General features: G+C 40.6%; 3 protein-coding genes across 3 annotated transcripts in view; all 3 read right to left on the bottom strand.

Annotated features, from left to right (window-relative positions):
- The window catches only part of LOC111250867 (uncharacterized), a 37,447-nt gene that overhangs the window by 4,867 nt on the left and 10,939 nt on the right, over positions 1–21,641 (bottom strand). Inside the window, exons 4-9 of the mRNA XM_086990503.1 lie at positions 20,241–20,401; positions 18,517–18,685; positions 10,652–11,801; positions 8,434–8,517; positions 7,437–8,125; positions 315–625 (exon numbers count right to left, since the gene is read on the bottom strand). Of these exons, the coding sequence (XP_086846629.1) occupies positions 315–625; positions 7,437–8,125; positions 8,434–8,517; positions 10,652–11,801; positions 18,517–18,685; positions 20,241–20,401 (2,564 nt within the window). The remainder of the gene's footprint in view (positions 1–314; positions 626–7,436; positions 8,126–8,433; positions 8,518–10,651; positions 11,802–18,516; positions 18,686–20,240; positions 20,402–21,641) is intronic.
- On the bottom strand, positions 2,853–8,526 carry LOC147755540 (uncharacterized). Its single transcript, XM_086990031.1, has 3 exons — positions 6,112–8,526; positions 5,614–5,822; positions 2,853–5,181 (listed from the first exon to the last, which is right to left on the bottom strand). The coding sequence occupies exons 2-3, from the start codon at positions 5,791–5,793 to the stop codon at positions 4,936–4,938; spliced, it is 426 nt and encodes a 141-aa protein (XP_086846157.1). The 5' UTR covers positions 5,794–5,822; positions 6,112–8,526; the 3' UTR covers positions 2,853–4,935.
- Positions 12,953–19,877, bottom strand: LOC147755539 (uncharacterized). Its single transcript, XM_086990023.1, has 2 exons — positions 19,477–19,877; positions 12,953–19,076 (listed from the first exon to the last, which is right to left on the bottom strand). Exon 2 carries the CDS (start codon positions 18,487–18,489, stop codon positions 17,788–17,790), a length of 702 nt encoding a protein of 233 aa, XP_086846149.1. The 5' UTR covers positions 18,490–19,076; positions 19,477–19,877; the 3' UTR covers positions 12,953–17,787.

The raw sequence follows: 21,641 nt of genomic DNA, 5'->3' as shown, positions 1-21,641 counted from the left end.
TCGAGTAACTGAATCAACATTTGATGGCAGCCTCTGATGAAACACAAGCCATTAGGGATATAAACACAGAACTGACATCAAACACTGCTCCATCAATCAAACATGACACTCAGTAATATCCCGTTATCGACCATCGGAGTCGACCCGAGGCGCTAATAATTCGTTAACAGTACATTATAGTGGCAATTTTGTAGTACTTCCTTAGGTCTATCTGCGTCAAGTATGTTCATAACATGATTGCTCCGTACCATGGTGATCTCGGCGACCATTTTCTCAAATAAAGGCTGGGGATCTGTGTAGTGGTTTTGGTTTACCTTTCATCAGCATCGCGTACGATAAACTCATCCTCGGGGAAAATTTTCTGCGTGTCGTTATCGTGTCGAAACGATCTCCCAAAAACTTGCAAACCACCGCTTGCAATAGGCACATCCATGTGTAGTTGTCCATCGACCTGACTGAATTTCCCGCCTGAGCCTCCAGAAGCGCTGTTTTTGTTGTTGTTGTTGTTATTCTGTTCCATAAGTCGTGACAGGTCACTGTACAGGTCGGAAGGTAGGAGCATTTCGTTTGCTCCTAATAATTCGTATACGTCAGAAGAGGAACATATATTCTGGTGTATATATATATTTCATACAAAACTCAAACAAAACGATAGCTGAACATAGTTTCAATAAAAAATCTTACGGCTTTAAAATAATCAATCAGACGCTCTACGCTGTACCACGTCCTTCTGGCAAATACCATCAGTGTTAGTTTTACAGAACGTGCATAGGCGAACATTCGAATCGCAAAACAAGAACGCAGCAAAAACGTACGAAAACATAAAGGACAGTATAATTAATTTATTATATTCAAATAAAATTAGTAGAAAGTAAGTAAAGCAGGCGAAACATAAGGCAATAACGGCAACGATTCTTAGTCGAATGCAGTGAGTCGAATCTGAAAGAAAAATAAGAAAATTAGTAGAATTCGTGATAATTACTATTACTTCACTTACAATGTCTTCAATGTAGACATGAATTCCAACCCGTATATGTATTTGTCGTAACAACAATGGAACCGATACAACGACTTCATCTTAAGACAAGTAACGTTTATTATAATTAGTCCGTATCAATTTATCTTCAGTGAATCGCCTCGTAGTCGTCATTGCTTAATTATTAGCTTACTAAACATCTAACTCTGCTGACGACGACAGAACCTAAGTAAAAGTGATATGGCTTTCTCATTGACGAGATGTCCCTATAGGCAACGGTAGTCGTGAAACTGGCTCTTCTCACGAACTATCACCCTTTAATAAGACGTACAAATCTATGATTTACTTTTTTTCGATATATTAATTGGAGAGCATCGTTCACTTTTGCTCGTCGCCTTATTCTATAGGGTCTCAAATATGTACGACCTACATACGTCATCGGTATTACTGGTCTTGCGGAAAACTTCTCACGCTCTGAGAATAATCCGAATCCACTAAGTCGATAATTACCAGGTAGATCATCAGCTTTTTTGTGAGGCGAATGAGTGTATGTATCCACATAAACAACCAAGTTACTCAATGAGTCAATGTAAATTAGGGTAGAATTCAACGTTATTCAAGGTCTATCGGCAATTTGATCGATATGAATCTGAGCAGTGTTTAAAGCGCTACATGTGCAGCTTACGCGCTTTCAATTAAGAGGAATTAATTAATCGAAAAAAGATTATGTTTTGCTCGCTCCTTTGGAGTCGCACGGGAGATCTTCCGAAATCCAGAAAAAACGTTTCGAGTTCCACGTTCAGCTCTGCGTTAGTTAATTATCAGATCGGACAGCTGGCCTCTGCCAGTACTAACTAAACCGTGTCTACGTTCAGTTTCAAACTCAACCACCACGGGCGCCTAAACTTAGGACGAAGGCATGTTGCCACTGCGCTGTCGCAAGGACAGGTCTTCCTATTTCCTCATGTATTGTTTTCGCATAGCAACAGCCTAAGTCCAGGGCTGACAGCTGGTTGAAACCATTAACGCAATGGTCAGAGATGCTCAACGCTTGAGGTCCATGGACGAAGCCTTTTGTGCAGGCGGTACAGATCAGGCCCGGATGGTGAAATCAATGCTTCTTTCATCTATTTACTTTATTATTGCTGGCGCGGTCACCAGAAAACTCTCGGACTGAACCGCTTACAGCAACCGCGCCTAACTACCCCTTTTCGTGATCGATTCCTTGAATATATTTGTCGGAGACAAGTAATTCTCCAAAAAAAAATCAGATCCCACATTATGGCGGGGAGTCAGATTGTACGATACACTTGAATAATTGTAAATGACAGTAATCTGTAGATACCATTCAACTCCATTAGCGACAGGCCATTAGTGACTTGACATAAGATAAAGCTTCGACAAATGGTAGCCGTCTAGAAAAAGGAGCTAATCCTGAAAAATGCCAAAATCGACGCCCGGTTTGAGGAAAACATAGACACATTCGAGCAAGTCGTCTTTTTGGTGCTAGCTAACTGCATGGTAATAAGTATAATCATAAGCATGTGACCATGTTTTATTATAAATGTACACGGTTTGTGCTGTTACCATTATCCAGATTGTAACCGAATCACTCGAATGGCCCTTTGGCCCTTGATCACCAGTGATCGGCTTAAGGCGTTGAGGTTGACTCTATCGGAAACGGAATGAAGCTCAAGTGACACGCTGGAGATTAGTTCCTCAGATCCTGTGATGGGAAGAACTGCATTAATTTCAGATCGTCTCAGCTAAAGGTAAGCTCACAGAGGGAACTACAGACACCATATTGGTACAGCAGTGAGATAGTCACTGGTAGAACTACGGATGCAGGCAGGCAGAAAAATGAAATATCCAGGAATTGTAGCAGAATATAATCGTTCTTAATTGATTTATTTATAAAACCAGTTAGCAAAATATTCGGCACAACTCTATCCTCGACCTTCCTATGAATGTCACACTACAGAATCATTGCATCAACAGCAGTTGAATATAAGTTAATTATGGTGCTTTCATATATGTGTGTGTGTGTGTGTATGTATATATATATATACACATATATATAAATATATATATATATATATATATTTAACACTTGGCTCATTAGGATTATTCTATGTGAAGTGTGGATCAGCCCAAAGAACAATTGCACATGTCCAAGTCGAATATAACAGGGAGTCATAACTGTTATCAAGTTAATATAAACTTGTTGAAAAAGAAACGCAGTAATGAATGTTGATCCATATATGCTTGGTTGTCTTCATCCAATAAATTCTCATTTGTAGGCAAATAAAAACAAACATCTCAAAACCCGTGCTACATAGAAACGACAGAAAACTATTTTTGGCCTTGAGCATACACACAGTGGTTAAGTTGAACTTGAAATGGGTTCTGAATAAGCGCTATATCCAATATCAGCGTTGAGTAACAATAGGTACATTGATCTACAACGAATCTATGTCGACTGTTACCAATAGCATTTGCTGCTATAGAAAAATCTCTAGTTCCATAGTTCTCTAGTTCTCTAGATTCCAGTTCAGTCCTAATCGATTTCAACGGCACCTCAAAATTTCTGCTTCTGAAACCGGCAACACTGCACAGAGTGGCTGTTTGACAGAATTGTTTCGGTTATTTTTATTGTGCGAAAACCAGAATCCAACCAGGCTTACCTAACCTTAAATTCACTTACATCGATTTGCAGTGTACGGGTACTAACCGTACTAAAATACAATATCTGTCCAGGCAACTTGTTCCAATGTATCCTTCCATTACATATAACAGAGTTTAAATAAGGGACGATAATATCTTGTCAGCCGAGAATGAAAATAAGGAAAACTAAAATGAAAATTAATAATAAAATTTGCTTTTTTTTTTTGCACACCCTAGCGTGACAACAGTTATCGCTGTTGAGTGCTCTGTGAACTGCCCCCTCCTGTCTGATTTACGTACCGTGTCGCAGTCGTTATGCGACCAAAAGCGATCCTGAGCTACAGTAAGACGACCGGATATAAAGCGGCAGAATGTCCCTCCATATTGCTTTGTCTTTTCCCAATTTGATATATATATATATATCAACACATCTGCGTCCCATAATAGAAAGGTCTACTTGACATTATATATATGTACCCACAACATATACCCACTACACACATTTCTCTATGTATTTTGTATGGATTTATATAAAAATACTGCAGCAAGATATTATTCATTGGTTATCGAGACGTTCACGTATAGCGAATACGTCAACTCGCAAACGTCTATGCGTTGCGACCTAATGCGTTGGATCTATGGCAGCTTGGCAACACGTGAGTTGACAGAGACCATTAATTTGATGTATGTTTAATATGTACATATAATGGCCTCTTAAGGTTCTTGGTTACGCATCCATATGACAAGTGTTCTGCTTACATGATGGGGCCAATAACAATGTTAATGGACACAAGTACAAACAGCATCTCGTGTTTTTGATATTATCCTTTTTAACAGCAAACCTAATGCACGCCCACCGCACTATTCAACGACCCATTGGACCAACCAAAGATGTCAACAGTATTCGAAAGGCTCTCTGTTCTAAGTAAGACATTCGTACTCGTTAGTGGGCCTTATTTCAAGCTGTCGTGGAGGAAAATTAATTGCACAGCAATGCTTTTTGATTAGTGATGCCGTCAAACTGATAGCTTAATAATAGACCAACTTTAAACACAATCCGGAATCTTTCTATACACAGCCATAGGAGAAGCAATGGAACGGTCGGAGTTCATTCATTGCATTGTTAAATTAAACAGACAAGATGCGTTTATGAGTAATTGCCCTGCCAAAGTGACTGGGGCAAGCTAAACAAGAGCGAACTCCATATCCGATTTGTTCGTAAGTCTGGACTTATCTTAATCAGTTATGTCATGATTATTACGTCATGCTGTTTTTTTTCCCATTGTGTGTTTATTTTAAAGTCCTAAAGCAGCATTGGAGTATTCTAATTTGATTAAAGAGTCCATCGTGGGAGGATCGATAGGTTCATTGGTAATGATTTCCGCTGCACTGGTTCGCATCAGATGTGTTGGCGTACGTTGATGTTGCTGGAACGCTGAGCTCGTGGCGAAACTTTTGTCACAAAGGCCACACGAAAACGGCCGTTCCGTGGCATGACGGCCTTTCATATGTTTCGACAAATGGTCCTTGCGCCCAAAAGACTAGTCAACGTTCAAAACGCACAAAATTCACACAGAACACAAAAGTAAATCATCTGCGACAGTTCGATCTAGTGATATCGGTAATGCATTCTCGTTGTTAGAAAAAGCAACTTGCATAGACAATAGAGGACGATCGTGCGCTAAAGCACCTAACTTCATTGGCCCTGCCTGATTCCAAAGGACCAGTTGTTCATACGGTCCTAAAGTCTGAGTCACATGTCGATGAACGATCTCTAATTTAGCAGTGCACTTCGAAAGATGCTGTTTTTAGTTTAGTAACGAAATATTATCATTGTCGCATGCGCGGAACGAACCGTTTAGTTTTATTGACTGCGAGAAGATCGTCCGCAGGTCGATTTTCATCGCTTACGCCTATATACACTGCTCGTAATAACGACGGTAATAACAAGCGTACTACATTGTATATCTTACCTTGCCACATATATTGCACTTATGAGGACGATGAGAACTATGGATCTGTAGAACGTGTCGCCGCATGGTATACGAGTGCTCCGTCTTATAACTGCATAGTAAACAGATGTAGGTTTTTTCTTCGCGCCGGAACATTCCCAAATCGTCGATTGAACTGAGGCTATTGTTATAGTCCAGCATGTCGGTCACAACCGGTGCCAATGTGGGTCCTGTAAACAATGGATAAACCCGACGTCGTCATTTGATACCCTCTTCGCCTATAACAATAGGCAACAATTCTTCTACTGCTAACCAATATACATTTGCGTAAATATGCTGAGAATTCCGCAAAGCTGGCCTCGGTCAACATACACGCTACGCCACGCGTTACCATTATTATTGACTGTTACAAACTCTAATGGCCAAGTGACATTCGATAAACAAGGCTACATTTGATATAATGTTTTCATTTAAGTTTGGAACAACATTCAATTTAATAACTTAAAACATAGCGTGTACATAGTCGTGATCAGTCGACTGGTTATACTGAGTTCCTGTGGCCCCAGTTAAGGTGGACCTGTCTCGTAAGCACACGAGGACAGTTGCGTCTGAAAGAATAGAAGTGTTGTTAAAACCTAATCTTGATCATATTCAAGGTACGTTTTACTGAATATAGTTTTATACATTTATTATTCTTCTGTTGCTAATGAGAGATAGTTCATGAGACGTTTACGTTGGGGATACTTTATTTCCCTACTTAACGATTGTAGCATAGTAATATTATAAACATCGAAGAAATAATTTCACACATTTTATGTTCAATAACTTCATAACAGGTCAGACGACACACAATATCATTTGGCCTTTTTTTTTCTTTTACAACGACACGGTAAAAATTCGGCTGTATGGATGTATCACAATCACCCTTTGACAAATAGCTAATATAAAACTATAATCTCTTAGTGGAACATCGTTACGGCGCTAACCTGAACGTGTTACGTAGCTTAACATAATATTAGAGTACCAGCTATATAATTGAATTCTTATTGGTTCCCGGCTTGCTGACTAGCAGTCGACCATTTTTTCCGCTAGCATTTACTTGCTTTTTGACACTGATTGAAAATTAATGTTATACAATGAAGTTCGTATATCACTAGGTAGGTTCGAAGCTGCAGTTTCAGGCAGGATGCCTGCTGCAGACGGACACGGGGAGAGTGGAAGCTTGTCGCCTTCGTATCGAAACGAATTTGTCCTGCTTCAGCAGCTCAGCAGTATTCTACCACCCCACGATTATTACGAATTATCCAATCGTCGATGTACTCCGTAGTGAGCGCATGGGTCCACTTGATCTTTACTATCTAACAGTATAATACAAACTTAGATAACCATAATTACTAGCTCTTAGTTACACTTAGGTACCGAGTTGTGTGCATGATATACGACTAGTACAATCGCCGTTCTTATGTTATTTACCGTTAGCTGACCGGAACAGCTAGCTCAAGATCCTCGGCTCACTCAAGGGTCCAGCACATAAACATGAAATGTTTGCACATCAGAAGTCGTTAGGACCACGGAGTGGACAAGATGATTATTGTAAACCATATATAAATGCTTCACTACTCTTTGAATTATGCCGGTCCTCTGCTTCCATGATCGTTACGACTATGTAACCTTTCTCCCAGATACATATAAATTATTTTTAAATATACCTTCCCACTATATATATTATATCGTGTAAATAATTCACGTTTATTCAACTGCTTGTTACTTTTCAACTTAGTTCTTGGCGTTTCTACCTATAACGGTCAATGCGATTGCCCCGACGCTTGCTGGACGTGCCGCACGTTCGCATGTTTGAGCCGTATATGCGTATGCAACTGGCTATACGCAGGATAACCGCGAGAACAGAATCGGCATCTGTATGGCTTCTCAAGAGTGTGCTTCGAGCGTTCGTGGTTATCGCGGCGTTCTTTCGTCGGAAACCTGTGTGGGCAATAACGACAGTTGAACGGCTTGACGGCTGCATGCTTCGCATAGTAGTGCTTCTCCATGTGCTGGAAACGGAGTGACGTGTACGTGCAGTGGTGGCAATGATACATCGCTTGGCCATCGCGTTTGGAGCAGATTTCCTCCTTATCTGCACGAGCCTGATATGGTGCAATCGACGCGGGCTGTATTATTCGAGTGTTGTCACCCACACCGACGCCGGCCCCACCCAGTGGCAAACTGAGTAATTCGTGATTAGTTATTACGCCGGGAAGCCCGTCGACGATCGCTGATTGATGACGATGCCTCAACGAGTACGAGGAATGCGAAGGTAATTGCCCTTCACCATTCGAAGGATGGGACTGATGATGGTGATCCAGTCCTCCTGTTACCGCTACAGCTGCGGCCACGCTGTTGCTAAACGGGAGTACTTCAAGCTCGAGTGAGGCCTCTTGGTAAGGACAAACCGAAGCCGAGTCGAACGTATCGGTAAGTCCGGCCGTAGTTGCGATGGACTCACCTCTTCCCGTTGAGACGGGATCACTCTCTGCAACAAATGATCGCGCTTATTGGTGACTACTCGAGTACGCGAGACGTTCCTGTGTTCTTTTTCAGCGCCTATTCGCCATACGTTTGTACCCTACAATAATAATTATATTACTGCAAACAATTGTATACTCGTTCATGTCTTATAAGTGTGCGTCTTTATTCGACGTAAACGAAGAATACATTCGAAGACGGCATGGGAACGCCGTTACATCAAGGAAGATTCACTTGATAGACTTGTGCGTGCTCCCTGTACGCCAACGTAACGGTATTTGGGAATAACGCTACCATTTGTTTGACGATTTTAACTTTGCTCGCGGCCTTTTTTTATAAGAAAGCATGATGGCATCACATCACTTTTATGCACATCGTCGAGCATCGCTCCAACTGCGCCTGAAAGAAGAGCAGACTATTAGAAAAAATCGAGAATAAATGTGAGGCCCGTATACACTGGATATATACATTTATAACTGCTATTAGAAGCCTTCCCCAATGCAGAGATAATCGAGGGATCGGTAACACTATTACACTGCAAAGCAAATTAATAAGGACGCTCTCATATAAATTCTATACCTAAATTTATTTACTCTATTACTGTAATAGTCATTGGAATGTTACTTAATAATAATCTCAGTATATATTATTATAGTAGGCAGATGAACGATATTTTGACGATGCTTAATTGAAACATCAGGGTCACCCAGCTTTAAAAAACATCCCTTTAAACGAGATGGATTTCTTTCATCGCAAGAAAACATGGAAAAATTGATTGAGTAGATTAGTGTATCACTTCATTCACGACGGTCTTATTTCTCTCTCATTCAGTTACTATTGGGAGAAACATGTTGTTGCATACCCGATTAATTAGTACAACGTCTATATATACTCTATGTTATATTTATATCTGATTGGGTACACAGCATACTCGGTAGCAGCAGCAGCAAGCGCACGAGAACTCAGACCGGATGCATCTTTTTACGCTGTAGAACGTGTTCTTTGGCATTGCACGCTATACTAATAATACGTATAGCATTTTACGTTGTTTGATGAACGTGTTTCTTTTTTTTCTCAGTTCACAGCTGTTTATACATGACTTTCGCGAATTTGATTCGTGATGAATCAACGATGTTGTAAATGACCCGGATATTTTTAATGAGAGAGATAGTTTTCTACCAATTGGCATCCCATCTACCCCAAATTGCTGAGATCCTTCAGCATCGGTCTGTATCCAAAGTACCCATTGTCCATCCGGGCGTCCGGATGAATTTTCACGACTAGCGTCACAAGGGAAACAGAGTGTCGGAATCATTCTTTTGTGGAGCCCTGCTCCTTTCGTTCGACTTTACAAGTTTATCTATAGATAAAGTTTCTGTTATTATCGTTTGCTATCGAAAATAAATAGGACCAGTTCAGATTAGAAAATTTACACGCGTTCAGTTTCACTGAGCACCTGCCGCACCGCTCAACTTAGCGCTGCGGTCTACAGTTATGCGCTCATAAATATGACTATTTCGACACTGCCTCTTTGTAAAACGAAAAGCGTATTGATTTAACCCGCACATTTACTAAAGATTTCATCGTACAGAACGATAAGCCGTCGTATAGTTACCTTTGTATTCATCGAAAACAGAAATTAGAAATCGCTGCTTTTTCAGACAGATGAACACCAAATGTGCTTTATCGCCTTCTCTATTTTACAAGCTTTAGCCATAATATCAACCGATAAATCATTGCAATAATCGCTATTTTCTACATGGACAGATAATTTCTCCATACTGGGCTATCCGTGTAAAAATTATTTGGAGATCGTACTGGAAATTATATAGTTATACACATTATATAGACGGAAGTAATATGAAGTATATACGCCTCTTCGTAGTTCGAATGCTGATTTAATATGGCTGAAGTATTACAGGCATACAAATCATGCAACTATAAATGGGTGTTTCGGCGTTACGCATCGGCACACGTTTGTTTAGATAACTTTTGTAGCTCCAAAAATAAACAAGCAAAACGTCGTTTAGCCAGCATAGCTACGGAATCAAAGAGAGCGAGCAAGACATTTATATACCCGTATCTAAATAACAATCGCAAAGGCTTCGCGCCGCTTTCTTTGCCCATTCATAGTGTCGCTATATTTGTCGTATTACACTGAACAAGCCGTTTCTAAAGCTTACGCATACCATATTGCCATTATTTCGGCTGTCAGAAATCTCGAAGGGCAGGAATCGCACCAAAATATTGTTGATTGCTGCTTTCAGTCAGTGTCATTTCATGAAACAACCATACTCACCTCTATGAACACGCTCTAGCAGTTTATTTTTCACATTGTATATATATATATATATATATATATAATGTATCTGTGTGTATATATACTCGTATATATCGTTCTACACAAATAAGTAGTTGCCGGTATACAAGTCACTATTGATCTCGAGAATATAACCAGTTTAGGATCTTCGCCAAAAACACGTGCACGGTTACGCTGGATATGCACGTACAGGTTCTGCAAAGATTTGATCTTAGTCGATGACAACGGCATCGGTCGAGAACGACTGATGAGAGGTTCCCGAAGTGGACGGACCGGCACCATCTAGGTCATCGACGACCGTGATCCTTTTAGAGGAAGCTTCGACTTCGCCAATCATCTTTTCCGGATGTGTACGATAAACGTGCATTCTTCGTGCAGCAAGTGTGGCGAACGCTCTCGTACAGTACAGACACTGAACGGGCCGCTCCTGTGTGTGAATGGCCCGTTCGTGTCCAGCTCTCTCGTATGGATGCACAAAGCACTGCTCGCAATAGCGGCACTTTAGCGGACGCTCCTTCGAGTGATAGCGGTAGAAATGGTCGTACATCTTGAACGATGTCGTTGAACGGAAGTCGCAATATTTGCAGCGCATGATTAGCCCGCCCGAAGTTTCGTCGGTGTCATAGTGGTCGCGAACGTTGACCCGCTGCTCGGTTAGTAACTGCTGCTGCTGCGATGGATCCTGATTGTTCAAATCGGACTGAAGCATCCAGTCGTCCTGTGAGTCGTCGAGTGTGGGACGGCCCCGTTTTGCTTTGATCCCATGAACGAGTTTAGCGTGCTGGTTTCGCTTGCGGTGCGACACGAACTCCAAAGGGCAGAGTTTGCATCGAAATACCTGTCCGACCTGGTGCTTTTCTTCCATATGGTGCTTGAGCTCATGTTTCGTTATATAACTCCACTGGCAGAGCGAACATCGAAACGCAGGTGGTTTTTGGGTCGCGTGTCGACGGTAGAAGTGCCATCGTGCCGGCTGCAGGGTGCTGGATCGATAATCGCAAAAGTTACAATAGTATAGTCCATCCTGTGGCCCGCCACCTACGCAATCGCGTTCAACAGAGAACCGAAGTTCGCTAGGAAGTTCAGCATCGAACTGAGCGCCTGCCATCGCCTCAGCCATGACCATCGTGGCTAGCACGGGCTCGTCGATTGATACGCCAGCGGCGGCTGCCAATCGCATTGCAAACACGGTGGCCGCGTCCTCCACCTCAACGTCCGTTGGTTCCGTCTTGACCACTGGCGCAGGAAAATCATCTGAAATGCATTCATTGTTGCCAAGGAAATAGGCGTTACCGTTCGTGAATAAAATGCAAATAGGTAATACAATGGTACAGAGGGACGAGTCAACACAACAGATAACCATCTGCAAGAACAACACCTAGTCAAACATGATCTGCAAGCAGTTCCTTGCATGAACCAGTATCATCTTTTTCAAACGAGATCACCCGGTATTACTTCAGTATCATTGTAAAATTAACGTGCGTTATCTCTCTTTGGCGACAACTAGTAATATAGAAGACGTATGGCAAAGAACTTCAACAAATTTCGACTTTTTCATTTATTGAGAAATTTGGTGGCCGTCTCGGTTACGGTTTATACCGTTATCCGATCGATTGAAGTTGCAGAAGCACGAAACTTTCTGCTACAGCTAAATTCGATCTGCAACGAGAAATCGTTATTAGTAGAAGTTCACTTCTAGAGTTTTTATGCAAAAGAAGACAAACTCTATTCAACGTTTGTTGCAAAATTGTGGATAGACTATCAAACTAAAATAAATCAGGTTTGTCCGCTGGATTTAAGTGCTTTATTGACAGACTGCTCACTCACATACATAAATGCTTACCATAATTCTCTTCTTCAAGTAGGCTCACATTTTAGTAAATGTTTAAAATCAAAATAATTATAATTTTATAATACCATAGTTGTACGCTGCTGTTTAACTCAAGTCAAAAAGCATCAAATTAACTGTTCTGGCAAGACATGACATCCGTGATTGCGTTCTAGCTAGTACAACTGAAGATACCGCTCTTCTGTGATCGACTCCTCTAATCTTCGTCTCATACCACCAGAATAGTCCTTCGAATGTGCTTTATACATTGTAATCTATTCAAATATGGCGCGCTTAATAGGAGACAGCAGAACGTGCGGTCAGTTGTCCGCGCACAAAATTTGTTTCAAGCTTTATTGACACGATAGAGTCAATGAGGTGTTCCGTGGTACCAACTTTCAAGTTGTATCAAATTAGTCTTTCTTGGATTGATTTGTCCTATCGGTTAGAATCCAATATTATCTGAAAGAGGATCTCGGTGTGAAGAGGATGTTGTATACAGGGTTTGTTGCTGTCACCCTCATCACTTACTCTATAAAGCACGAATTCCATAGGTGCCATGTATTACTTGAATCCTCAGCAATTATTAATTATGTATCAACAATTATGCAATGGATAGCATTGAAATAGATGTAAAAATTGTTTGCCTATCAACTATTGCTTATACCAGAGGAAAAATGCAGATATCACGGTTCCATATAACAATATTTATCCTTTGTTTATTATCACAATATACAGCGGCTGATGATCCGCACTATCCATAGCAGTGCTTTGTGCATATTTACATAAATGGCTATAATTATTTCTAAGAATGCTACGCTGAACCACAGTTTGCCCTTGCAGTCTTTGCTAGTACTTGTTTTTCTGATTGTCAAGGATATTTTTCATCAACCATAGGTCCCACACTTGACCGACCTCTCCATCTCGTGGTCTTAATAGATGTAGCTTGTCAGCATCTGCCAAACTATTGTAACCAATTAAAAATATTTACCTTCAGCTGTGCCATATCCCAGACATGCGAAACGCCATCGAAACTGTGCCCTTGGGCATTTCTGATCGCGATGTCTGATCAGCGCATGAGGATCAGGTCGTTATGCGATGGTTCGTGCGCAAAAAGGCACAAGCCGTTAAGGTACCTGATGTTATATATTAGTCGACGTAAGGTAGGACGATGTCTGACGAAAGGAAAGTTCAAAAGATGTCGCTTTAAGAGACCGCAAGGGTACTGTAGCGTGTTAGTCATTATAGATTTATTTATATCTATTCCGGTTCACATAACGGTACGCTGCTGCTGTGGCCAAATGTAGGTTAATGTACTAGGTTTGCAGCTGCGTTTTTGCAACACTTAGTATATTACGGAAAATGAAAAAAGCAGGGACATTTTTTCAATGGACGACAACTTCCCAATCAATTTTTCAATAATAGACATTGGCCATTTGTACTAATCTATACCTTATCGACCCGTTTAGCCCTATAACAGCTAATATGTTCTTAATTACAGTGGTTTAGCTCATGTACGTAAAATACTAACTAGTTGATTTTTTACCCAAAACTCGTCGTAAGGTAATATACCGACTTATCTTCCAGCATGTTACTAACATAATACAACATGTCTGCAAATGATTTTTGAGCTAGTAGTAAAACCCACTGAACTTATGATTTAAGTTAATAACAAGTTAATACGGTAATATTAATCAGTAATACCAGTTTCTTTTTTTATCGTTCCGTTGCGTATGTAATTTGAAAGGCCTCAACTTCAATGCAGCGTTTATATCTTGACACATTAATTTGTCTGACTTAATTTATGCAGTCAAAATAAACCCTTCTTGCCAAGGCATTATATGGTTGTTTTTTTTTATTTCCCCATTTCCGAAAATGTTGTCTCCAAAATAGATTGAAAATGTGCTTAATATGCTTACTATTAAGTGCATTTTATGAGCTCGCCGGTCTCGTTAAGGACAAATTACTGTTTTATGATTTCTTCTAAAACCCTTTAGCCAAACTGAGAACAATTTGATTGCCAGATAAATTGCTTTGAATAATTTCAAGGCACTTCCAGATATTTCAGAACGTGTATTTCTCGAAGATCATGAAACTTCACAACAATATCTATAATCAAGAAATCAACTGAAAGCATTGTGAAGGACAGTTCCTAGACCTGAATGCCTGATAGCAGCGATAGAACAAGAAAGGTCGGATTGGCTAGCTTTTATGGTTCAAATTACTTGTTTTTTGCTCGAAGGGCGCTCTTCGGACGTAAAATTCGTTACTTGCTCAAGCAAGCAACATCAGAACCGTTACCGGCATGCGGATAAACCTGGTTACGACATTGTTCCTTTTTTTATTGGATTATCGATACATGACTTACCACAGGTACAGTGTTTGTACAGTCTCAGGAAAACGTGATCTTTCCGACTACAATTTCAGACACAACGCAAGCGGTGTCGGCCAAGTAAAAAAGAAGGATGGCATTAATGACAAAGGAACGATACACGCTAATATAAACCCACTTGAATTAGTGCATCTGTGCATAAGTGTAACAAATTGTCACAAAGTGAACAGGAACAAGAGTGGGAACGCAAAATGATATCTCATTGTTATATAATAAACACGGTTGCATACGTTTTCAAAAAATGGAACTAATTGTAATTTTCGACCGATTAGCAACGGGCGTCTCATATATATACTTGTTTCGATCATTTGTCCGCGACCTCTCGCCTACGGATTGGTACATCACTATTGTGCACTGTAATTTTTCCTGTAGGGAATGTCTGCTATAAAAACGGCAGACATTACAAATCCATTTTTGCTATAACGGAGAATCCATAGCCATTGATAGATGATGAAAGACGATAAACAAAGTAGTTCTTCAAGACCTGTTCTAGGCAAGATGAAAACGTGCCTGAAGAATGATATTCTACTTGTAATCGTGTACTCTCATCTATTCCCTCGAATATTCATATACATGGGTACAACACCGACCCATCGGCTCACGACCCATCTAGCCGATAGCACCGTAATAACGCTTAAGAACCACTAATACGACTCAGACTGACTAATGTTGTTAGACGAAATAGGCTAGCGACTGTTTCGAAATGGCATCGCAAACGATCACGAAAGCATTCCCTCTAAGCGTAAGCTGTCCTGCTGCAGTCCTTATATAAATATGTAAAATAATAAATGTATGCTCCTGCACAGTGATGCGCACGCAGCGCAGACCTGAAAATTTTCCTCTGATCTGCGACAGTGGCCAGCGATATATTCGGCTATAATAAGGCAGTAGCGCATAACATCAAATGAATCAAAAGCGGACGTATTTCACATTACAAGCGTATTACACGATGCTGTTACTCTAGCTGATACAGGGACTGAAATTAAATCTGATCCTATTTGGCGGCAGTTAATCGATTTGGATTAGACGGAGGCCAAAATTAATGGAACTTTATGCAGGAAGGGTTTTCAGTGAAACTTCGGATTTTATTTGGCTGGCGGAAACAGTATAAGCTGATATAAAATACAACATTTCAAACAGCGAACGGTGTGCCATGCGATAATCTACAGAAAAGCAGATGAATCAAACTAAAAGATAGATTAATTAAACTTCTTTCTGGCAATTCACAGACACACATGTTTTTCGAACAATTCATGTTTATAGCCGCAATGATTCTGCGACAAACCGAGTTCAATAGTGACATTCTAGGCACCATAACCTACTGCTTCAGGCCGATGAACAGAAGCTGTTAAAAATATAACATTTTATTTAGCATGTCTATGTTAATGTGTTGTTTACGTCGAAAGGTAACATATGTGCAATGCATGAGAATGATTTTTAACACAAGTATCAATCGTAGCTATTCGTCATTTTATCAATAGCTATCACATGAGAATGTAATATGGATAATCTTTGTATTCCTTGTGAGTAAACGCGCTGAACTGAGACGGATTCTGCTAACGGTGGGTTCAGTAGATCCTCAACATTTCCCAATGGGCCTTGCTGTGCACAATCCCACTTATTAGGACGTGTTCTAAAGAGGGCTGCGGGTCAATTGTCTCGTATGATCAATCAAGGCATCGCAGTTTAATGTATATTCGGTCGCAACTCAATCTGAAATAATATAGCGGATGTTAGTACAACAGCAGTACAAAATTATTGTAAAAAACCAACGACGGCAAGGCGAAAATGTGAGATGTTATATACAAGTTTACTTATGAACGTAGCTGACCACAAATTAGTAACTTATTATTATACAAAGACGCTACGTACTTTGTCTACAAATATTAACTGAAAGTGCTTAATTTATCTTTTTTCTTTTGCAGTTCAATAATTGAGAATTCCGAGTCACCCATAGGTGTTTGCCACACGATATATATTAGCGTCTTTTCGAATATTCCCGTAACGCCCCCACCATGAACGGGGGCAAACAAAACTTCCGTGATCACTCTAGGACTAGCCTCTGTATATCAATGTCAAGATTGTGTAACACTGTCTTTTAAGACGCCCCCACAACTCCCCGATCCTCTAGCCTAGCACAAAATGACCTGTGACGACAACAAAAGGCAAAAACAACCTGAAAAAACCGTGACGGTCATTTGTATTCGTCGTTCTTAACCTAGAATTTATTCACATATCCAGTCAACAACGATACATCCGAAATCATCAAACGCGTCCTATTTACAACGATTACTGTGCTATACGAGTAAATGATTTAATAGCTCGTGGACTTAAATAGGTCGAGCCAAACCGCGTCTGGCTATGAAGATTGCACCTCGTATACGCATTACGTTATATTGATATATGTACTTTATATAGATATATTCACTTGCCCTGTTCCTGTATAAATACATCGTCAGTTGTCGTTATTACACTATATATATGTATAGCGCGCCGGCGTTTCGAAGCAGTAGCCAGCCGGTCGATTCCTAAAAATGGCTGTAGTACATGATCAGCGGTTTTTCTTTATACAAATTTGTTCACAGTCTACTTACATCGTCTTAACTTGAACAACAATCCGTTTTTCCTTATCATCTGCCTTTTGCTATCTATAGGACCTTATGGAATCGACGATTGTTCGTCAAGAACACAGTTAGGAAATATTTGTGGAACTGAGATACATTAAATTACGTAGAGGCTTACATTTGCACAGGCTGCTCCTTTTCCTTCGCTGTATGAATAGTAGAACTAAACATGTAAGCGCACTAGTTATACCATATGCGAGAAAATTGGTTAAGATCGGGGTTTGCTGCGACAAACCCTTAACCGCACGAATTGTGATAGTTTCATTCATCTTTCAGCCAACGGTAGTAAAAGTCAGTGTACGATAAAAGTCGCATATATTAAAACAAGGTCGTACAACTATCAGTTGGCGTTCTTCATATAGCCCTGTAATTAGAGCTCCTCTCGAATTAATACATTTTTTTAATTAGTACCATTTAGACAACGAACACAAGTTGTCCTTCGTCGTTTATTGTTTACAGATTACCCCCCAAAAAGAAAACAAGGTGAAGAAGCGTTCAGAAGAGATCAACAGTGATGAATCTCCCGATGACGTCTCAGCATCGCTACCGAGTCGAACTGTCGTCCACAAACTGGGCAGGTAGTCACCCCCTCATTGGAGTGGGCCCTCACATGACAAACGAAACGTTCTCTACGTGTAAACGCTTTTTGGCAAACGTTACAGTGGAAAGGCTTATCCATTCCGTGATCGCGGCAGAGATGGTCAGCAAATAGGTGCGACTGTGTCGTTCGGTGTGGACAATACTTGCAGACGAAAAGACCGCTTTCAGACCGACGATAATGACCCATATTGAATTCCATCACAGATTGAAACGTTTTCCTCGAGTTCACCCCGTTACCGCCAGACCCCCCACTGGCTGTAGATTTATCAACGGGTCTGTACGGCTGGAAGGCTGTTGACGAAGTCGTCATAGTCGTCTGTGGGGTGGGCAGCAGCGGGTGGTTGAACGGTATCACCTGATTTTGTGTAACGCACGGAGACGCCACCGACACCGAGGTCAAGACTGTGCTTATCGACACAGCTTCCTTTGAAGTAGGGTAGGCCGGCGGAGGGGGCAAACTTAAAGGTGGCGGCATCCGCGGCGACTCCGCTTCGATCAACGCGGCGATGTCAAGTGGACAAAGTGAGAACATTTCGCTTTTTGTTGACTCATTCGGTTTCTGCTGCTGCTGCTGCTGCTGTGACTGTTGGCCCTGCTGGTGGCCCATCGTGGGGTGTTGCTGCTGCTGCTGTACTTGTTGTGAATGGGGCAGCTGTGCCTGATGCTGCGTCTGCTGTTGGGCTACAGATAAACTGGCGGTGAGAGAGGCGATTGCAGCTTCCACTGCAGCCGCAGATGATTGTGGATGCGGAGTTTGCTGTTGTTGTGATGCTTGTTGATGGTTAACTGGAAGAAAGTAGTAACTGGATCAGATCGAAAAAGACGTTACCTGAACTATTGGCGAAGTAGTGTGTTTAAATAAGGTATAAGGTACTGAGAAGATTGACGCTAAAAGGCATCGAATAAGCAAATTGATCCATGACTTGGAGACAGGTAAGGTTGTGTATTCGCTTGTTTATTAAGTCGCCGTAATTCCTAAACTACTTGTATGGGTTTGACATTCATTTTATAAATATACGCAATAGATTCAGATCCGCTCAGTTCCGCAGTCTACTTTAACCTGAGCAACCGACGGTAAGCATCATCCCACTAAGGGTTACAATGAATGTTGCCTCGTTTCGAGGTCCAGTTAGTTTTGTAGAAGATCGAAGCTTAAGGGTCAGCTCGAATAGGGCCATTGTTGTTCATTAAAATCTGTAAGAAGATAGAATATATGAGTCAAACGAACTTCCATATTTGGTTTTGCAATATGTCTCTCCGTCTAGTGCCATAGGACGCCACAAATAATAGTGCGCATAATATCAATGGCTAGATATCGATAGGGAGCTAAGCGAAAACAAAGGGCGCCTATTTGTTATTTAATATAGAAAAAATTCAAAGAAAAGAGATGTATCATATACGCTTTCACAGACGATATTTCCCCGACTAAACAATTTTTTATATATCCGTATGTTTATTAGTGCTAGTGTGCTAAGCGCACCGATTGTTGGCCCTTGTTCTCATCGTTTAGTCCGAACAGTATTCTAGTAAGCCCGCAAGGTGGGAGCCGTAGCTCAAAACCGACAAAGCTTGAGATGATAAGATGAATAGTCACCCATTCATTGTGATATATTATCAGTTTTGTCTTGTAGCAAATACGCTGCGTTTGGGGTGACTCCTCGTACGGGGCTCCATGCAAGGCTGAAGCCTCCCAGTAGCATTATTATCTTTATTAAATGGCCACTGGCACTGTAGTAGGCCGGTGTCCTGAAAATCACATTGAAACATAGTAAAAAATAAAAACATTCTCAGCAGATACGTATTTACGAGCAGTTATTAATAGTCAATATAGCAAACAAAGTTCTTATCAATGATAATAAATAAAAACAGGCTGCTTTAAGACACCTTTACTCGCGATAATAGAGAAGACATTGTTAATTCTACTTTCACAAATACCCCTTTCTGCTCCGTAAAACATTTATGGATTTTACTGCCCAACTGAAGATGGGCTTTCGAAACAGCCGGGCTATTTTTCCGTTAACAGGACGCTGTAGCTGTTATGTATTTGCCTGCGATGATGTCCCAGTGAACTCTACTATGAGACATCTTCCCACAGTATTCACAGGTGTATGTCTTCGCGTTAAGGCTGGCCCTTACCGCAGATGTAGCATTGATACAATCCTTCAAAGCCGTGCTATATACAAAGATTTTCTGGAAATGCATATTGTTGATGATTGTTTGTATCGGTTTGGGCGATAGTCGTGGACGAAAAAGTTATCAGCTGATCGTTAGCCCGCAATGAAATTCATTATGGACAAACGGCGTTACTGCTTGGTGTTAAATCCTGCTGTGATGTCCACTGATAGCGGCGTGCCATACCAAAATAGAGGCAACAATGGTAGGTCCGTAGTTTCGTACGGCGAAACGTCACACGAATCCTTGATATCGACGAAACTCGGATGCAAATCGCTTTTTTCGCTCGCGAAATCCCCGATTAAAAGGGCCCTTCGTTGCGAGGGTCCTCCAAGGGCAAAATGGACCTGCTGGAAGAAAGAGACTGGTGTTTATCCAATTCTAGCAACAGATGGTGTTTGTTTCGGTGCTGCGAACTTCATATTATGGATTGATAGATAGGTGTTTCGCCATAGTTGACGGAAAGAGTAACGATCTAATAATGTAGTTGAGTCTGTAATTAAAAGAAGACAGTAGGTCACACTTAAGTAGAATGAATAATTCATGTGCACAACTTCGTAAATATTTTGAGGCAAGCCTAACAGCTTTATTATCACTAGCATTTTACACAATTGTTAGAGGTTATTTTACATACACATGTAGACAACAATCATCTTTTTAGATTTTTCAAGATTAAATGTAGGTAGCCTTTCATTTATGCGTCAATCTCTATTCATTCGTGGTAGCTTTCAATAAATATTAGTATTCAGTACCTGAAAAAAAGCTATAACTGGCGTCGATGCAGCTGACGGGAGGACGATTCCACCTTTTTCGCGTAGCCTCTTGCTGCCTGCAAGAAAATCAGGTGATTTAAGAAGGCATACAATTTTCTTAAAGGCCCCAAATAGAGCTATGCTTTCAACAAAAGCAAACTTTAGTAAGCTGACAATATCTTTTTGATTCATAACATGAAAACATGTCTTGATAACTGAATGCTTGTTCTAAGACTCTTCTATTGAAGACAACGTCATGGCATTTACGTTTAGCCAGTACTGTCTTTTTATTTTTCATCACTTTATCATTTTACAGCTTATATCTTTTGTTTTATTACACAGCTGTTCACTTATGATCTTCAGATTTAACGACGAATGTCGCCTAAATACGTTTCCACCTGTGGATACTTATCCTGCTTTTAAAGAAGTTACCCGTGTGTGTGTGTGTGTGTGTGTTTCTCCATACGTTTACCACGCTGTCTCCATCTTGCCAATCGATGAGTTTGGTTTTATTATCATAAATACATCAATATGTATAATTCGTATTCTATCTAGTCACAGCTCATAGACCTGTTTTTCGAGAGACTTTCTATGTCATAGAAGAACTAAGCTCTCCACAACGGAGGTATTGTGCCCCCGCAATTTCCCCTTACCTGCAACTTGTCGGTCGTAGCTGATTTTCATTAATAGCTGAATGATGTATCGAATTGTCCACTCACAAAATGTGTAACCGACATTCGATTCTTCTGTTTAATAAATAGCTGGGGGATCTATATATACGTATATATATATATATGTATATGGAGAATTTACTTATGACAATGGAATCACTATA

This window comes from Varroa destructor, unplaced genomic scaffold (genome assembly GCF_002443255.2).
Source record: "Varroa destructor unplaced genomic scaffold, Vdes_3.0 BEIS01000005.1, whole genome shotgun sequence".
Taxonomy (NCBI): Eukaryota; Metazoa; Arthropoda; class Arachnida; order Mesostigmata; family Varroidae; genus Varroa; species Varroa destructor.
Note: the sequence above shows the minus strand (reverse complement) of the source record. Positions and strands in the feature narration are given on the sequence as shown.

Coding starts and splice junctions, on each gene's coding strand:
- LOC147755540 (XM_086990031.1), bottom strand. CDS start 5,793: ATGCTGGACTATAACAATAGCCTCAGTTCAATCGACGATTTGGGAATG. Junction 5,182..5,613: donor AGTGCAATATATGTGGCAAG/GTAAGATATACA, acceptor AACGTTGACTAG/TCTTTTGGGCGCAAGGACCA.
- LOC147755539 (XM_086990023.1), bottom strand. CDS start 18,489: ATGGGCCACCAGCAGGGCCAACAGTCACAGCAGCAGCAGCAGCAGCAG.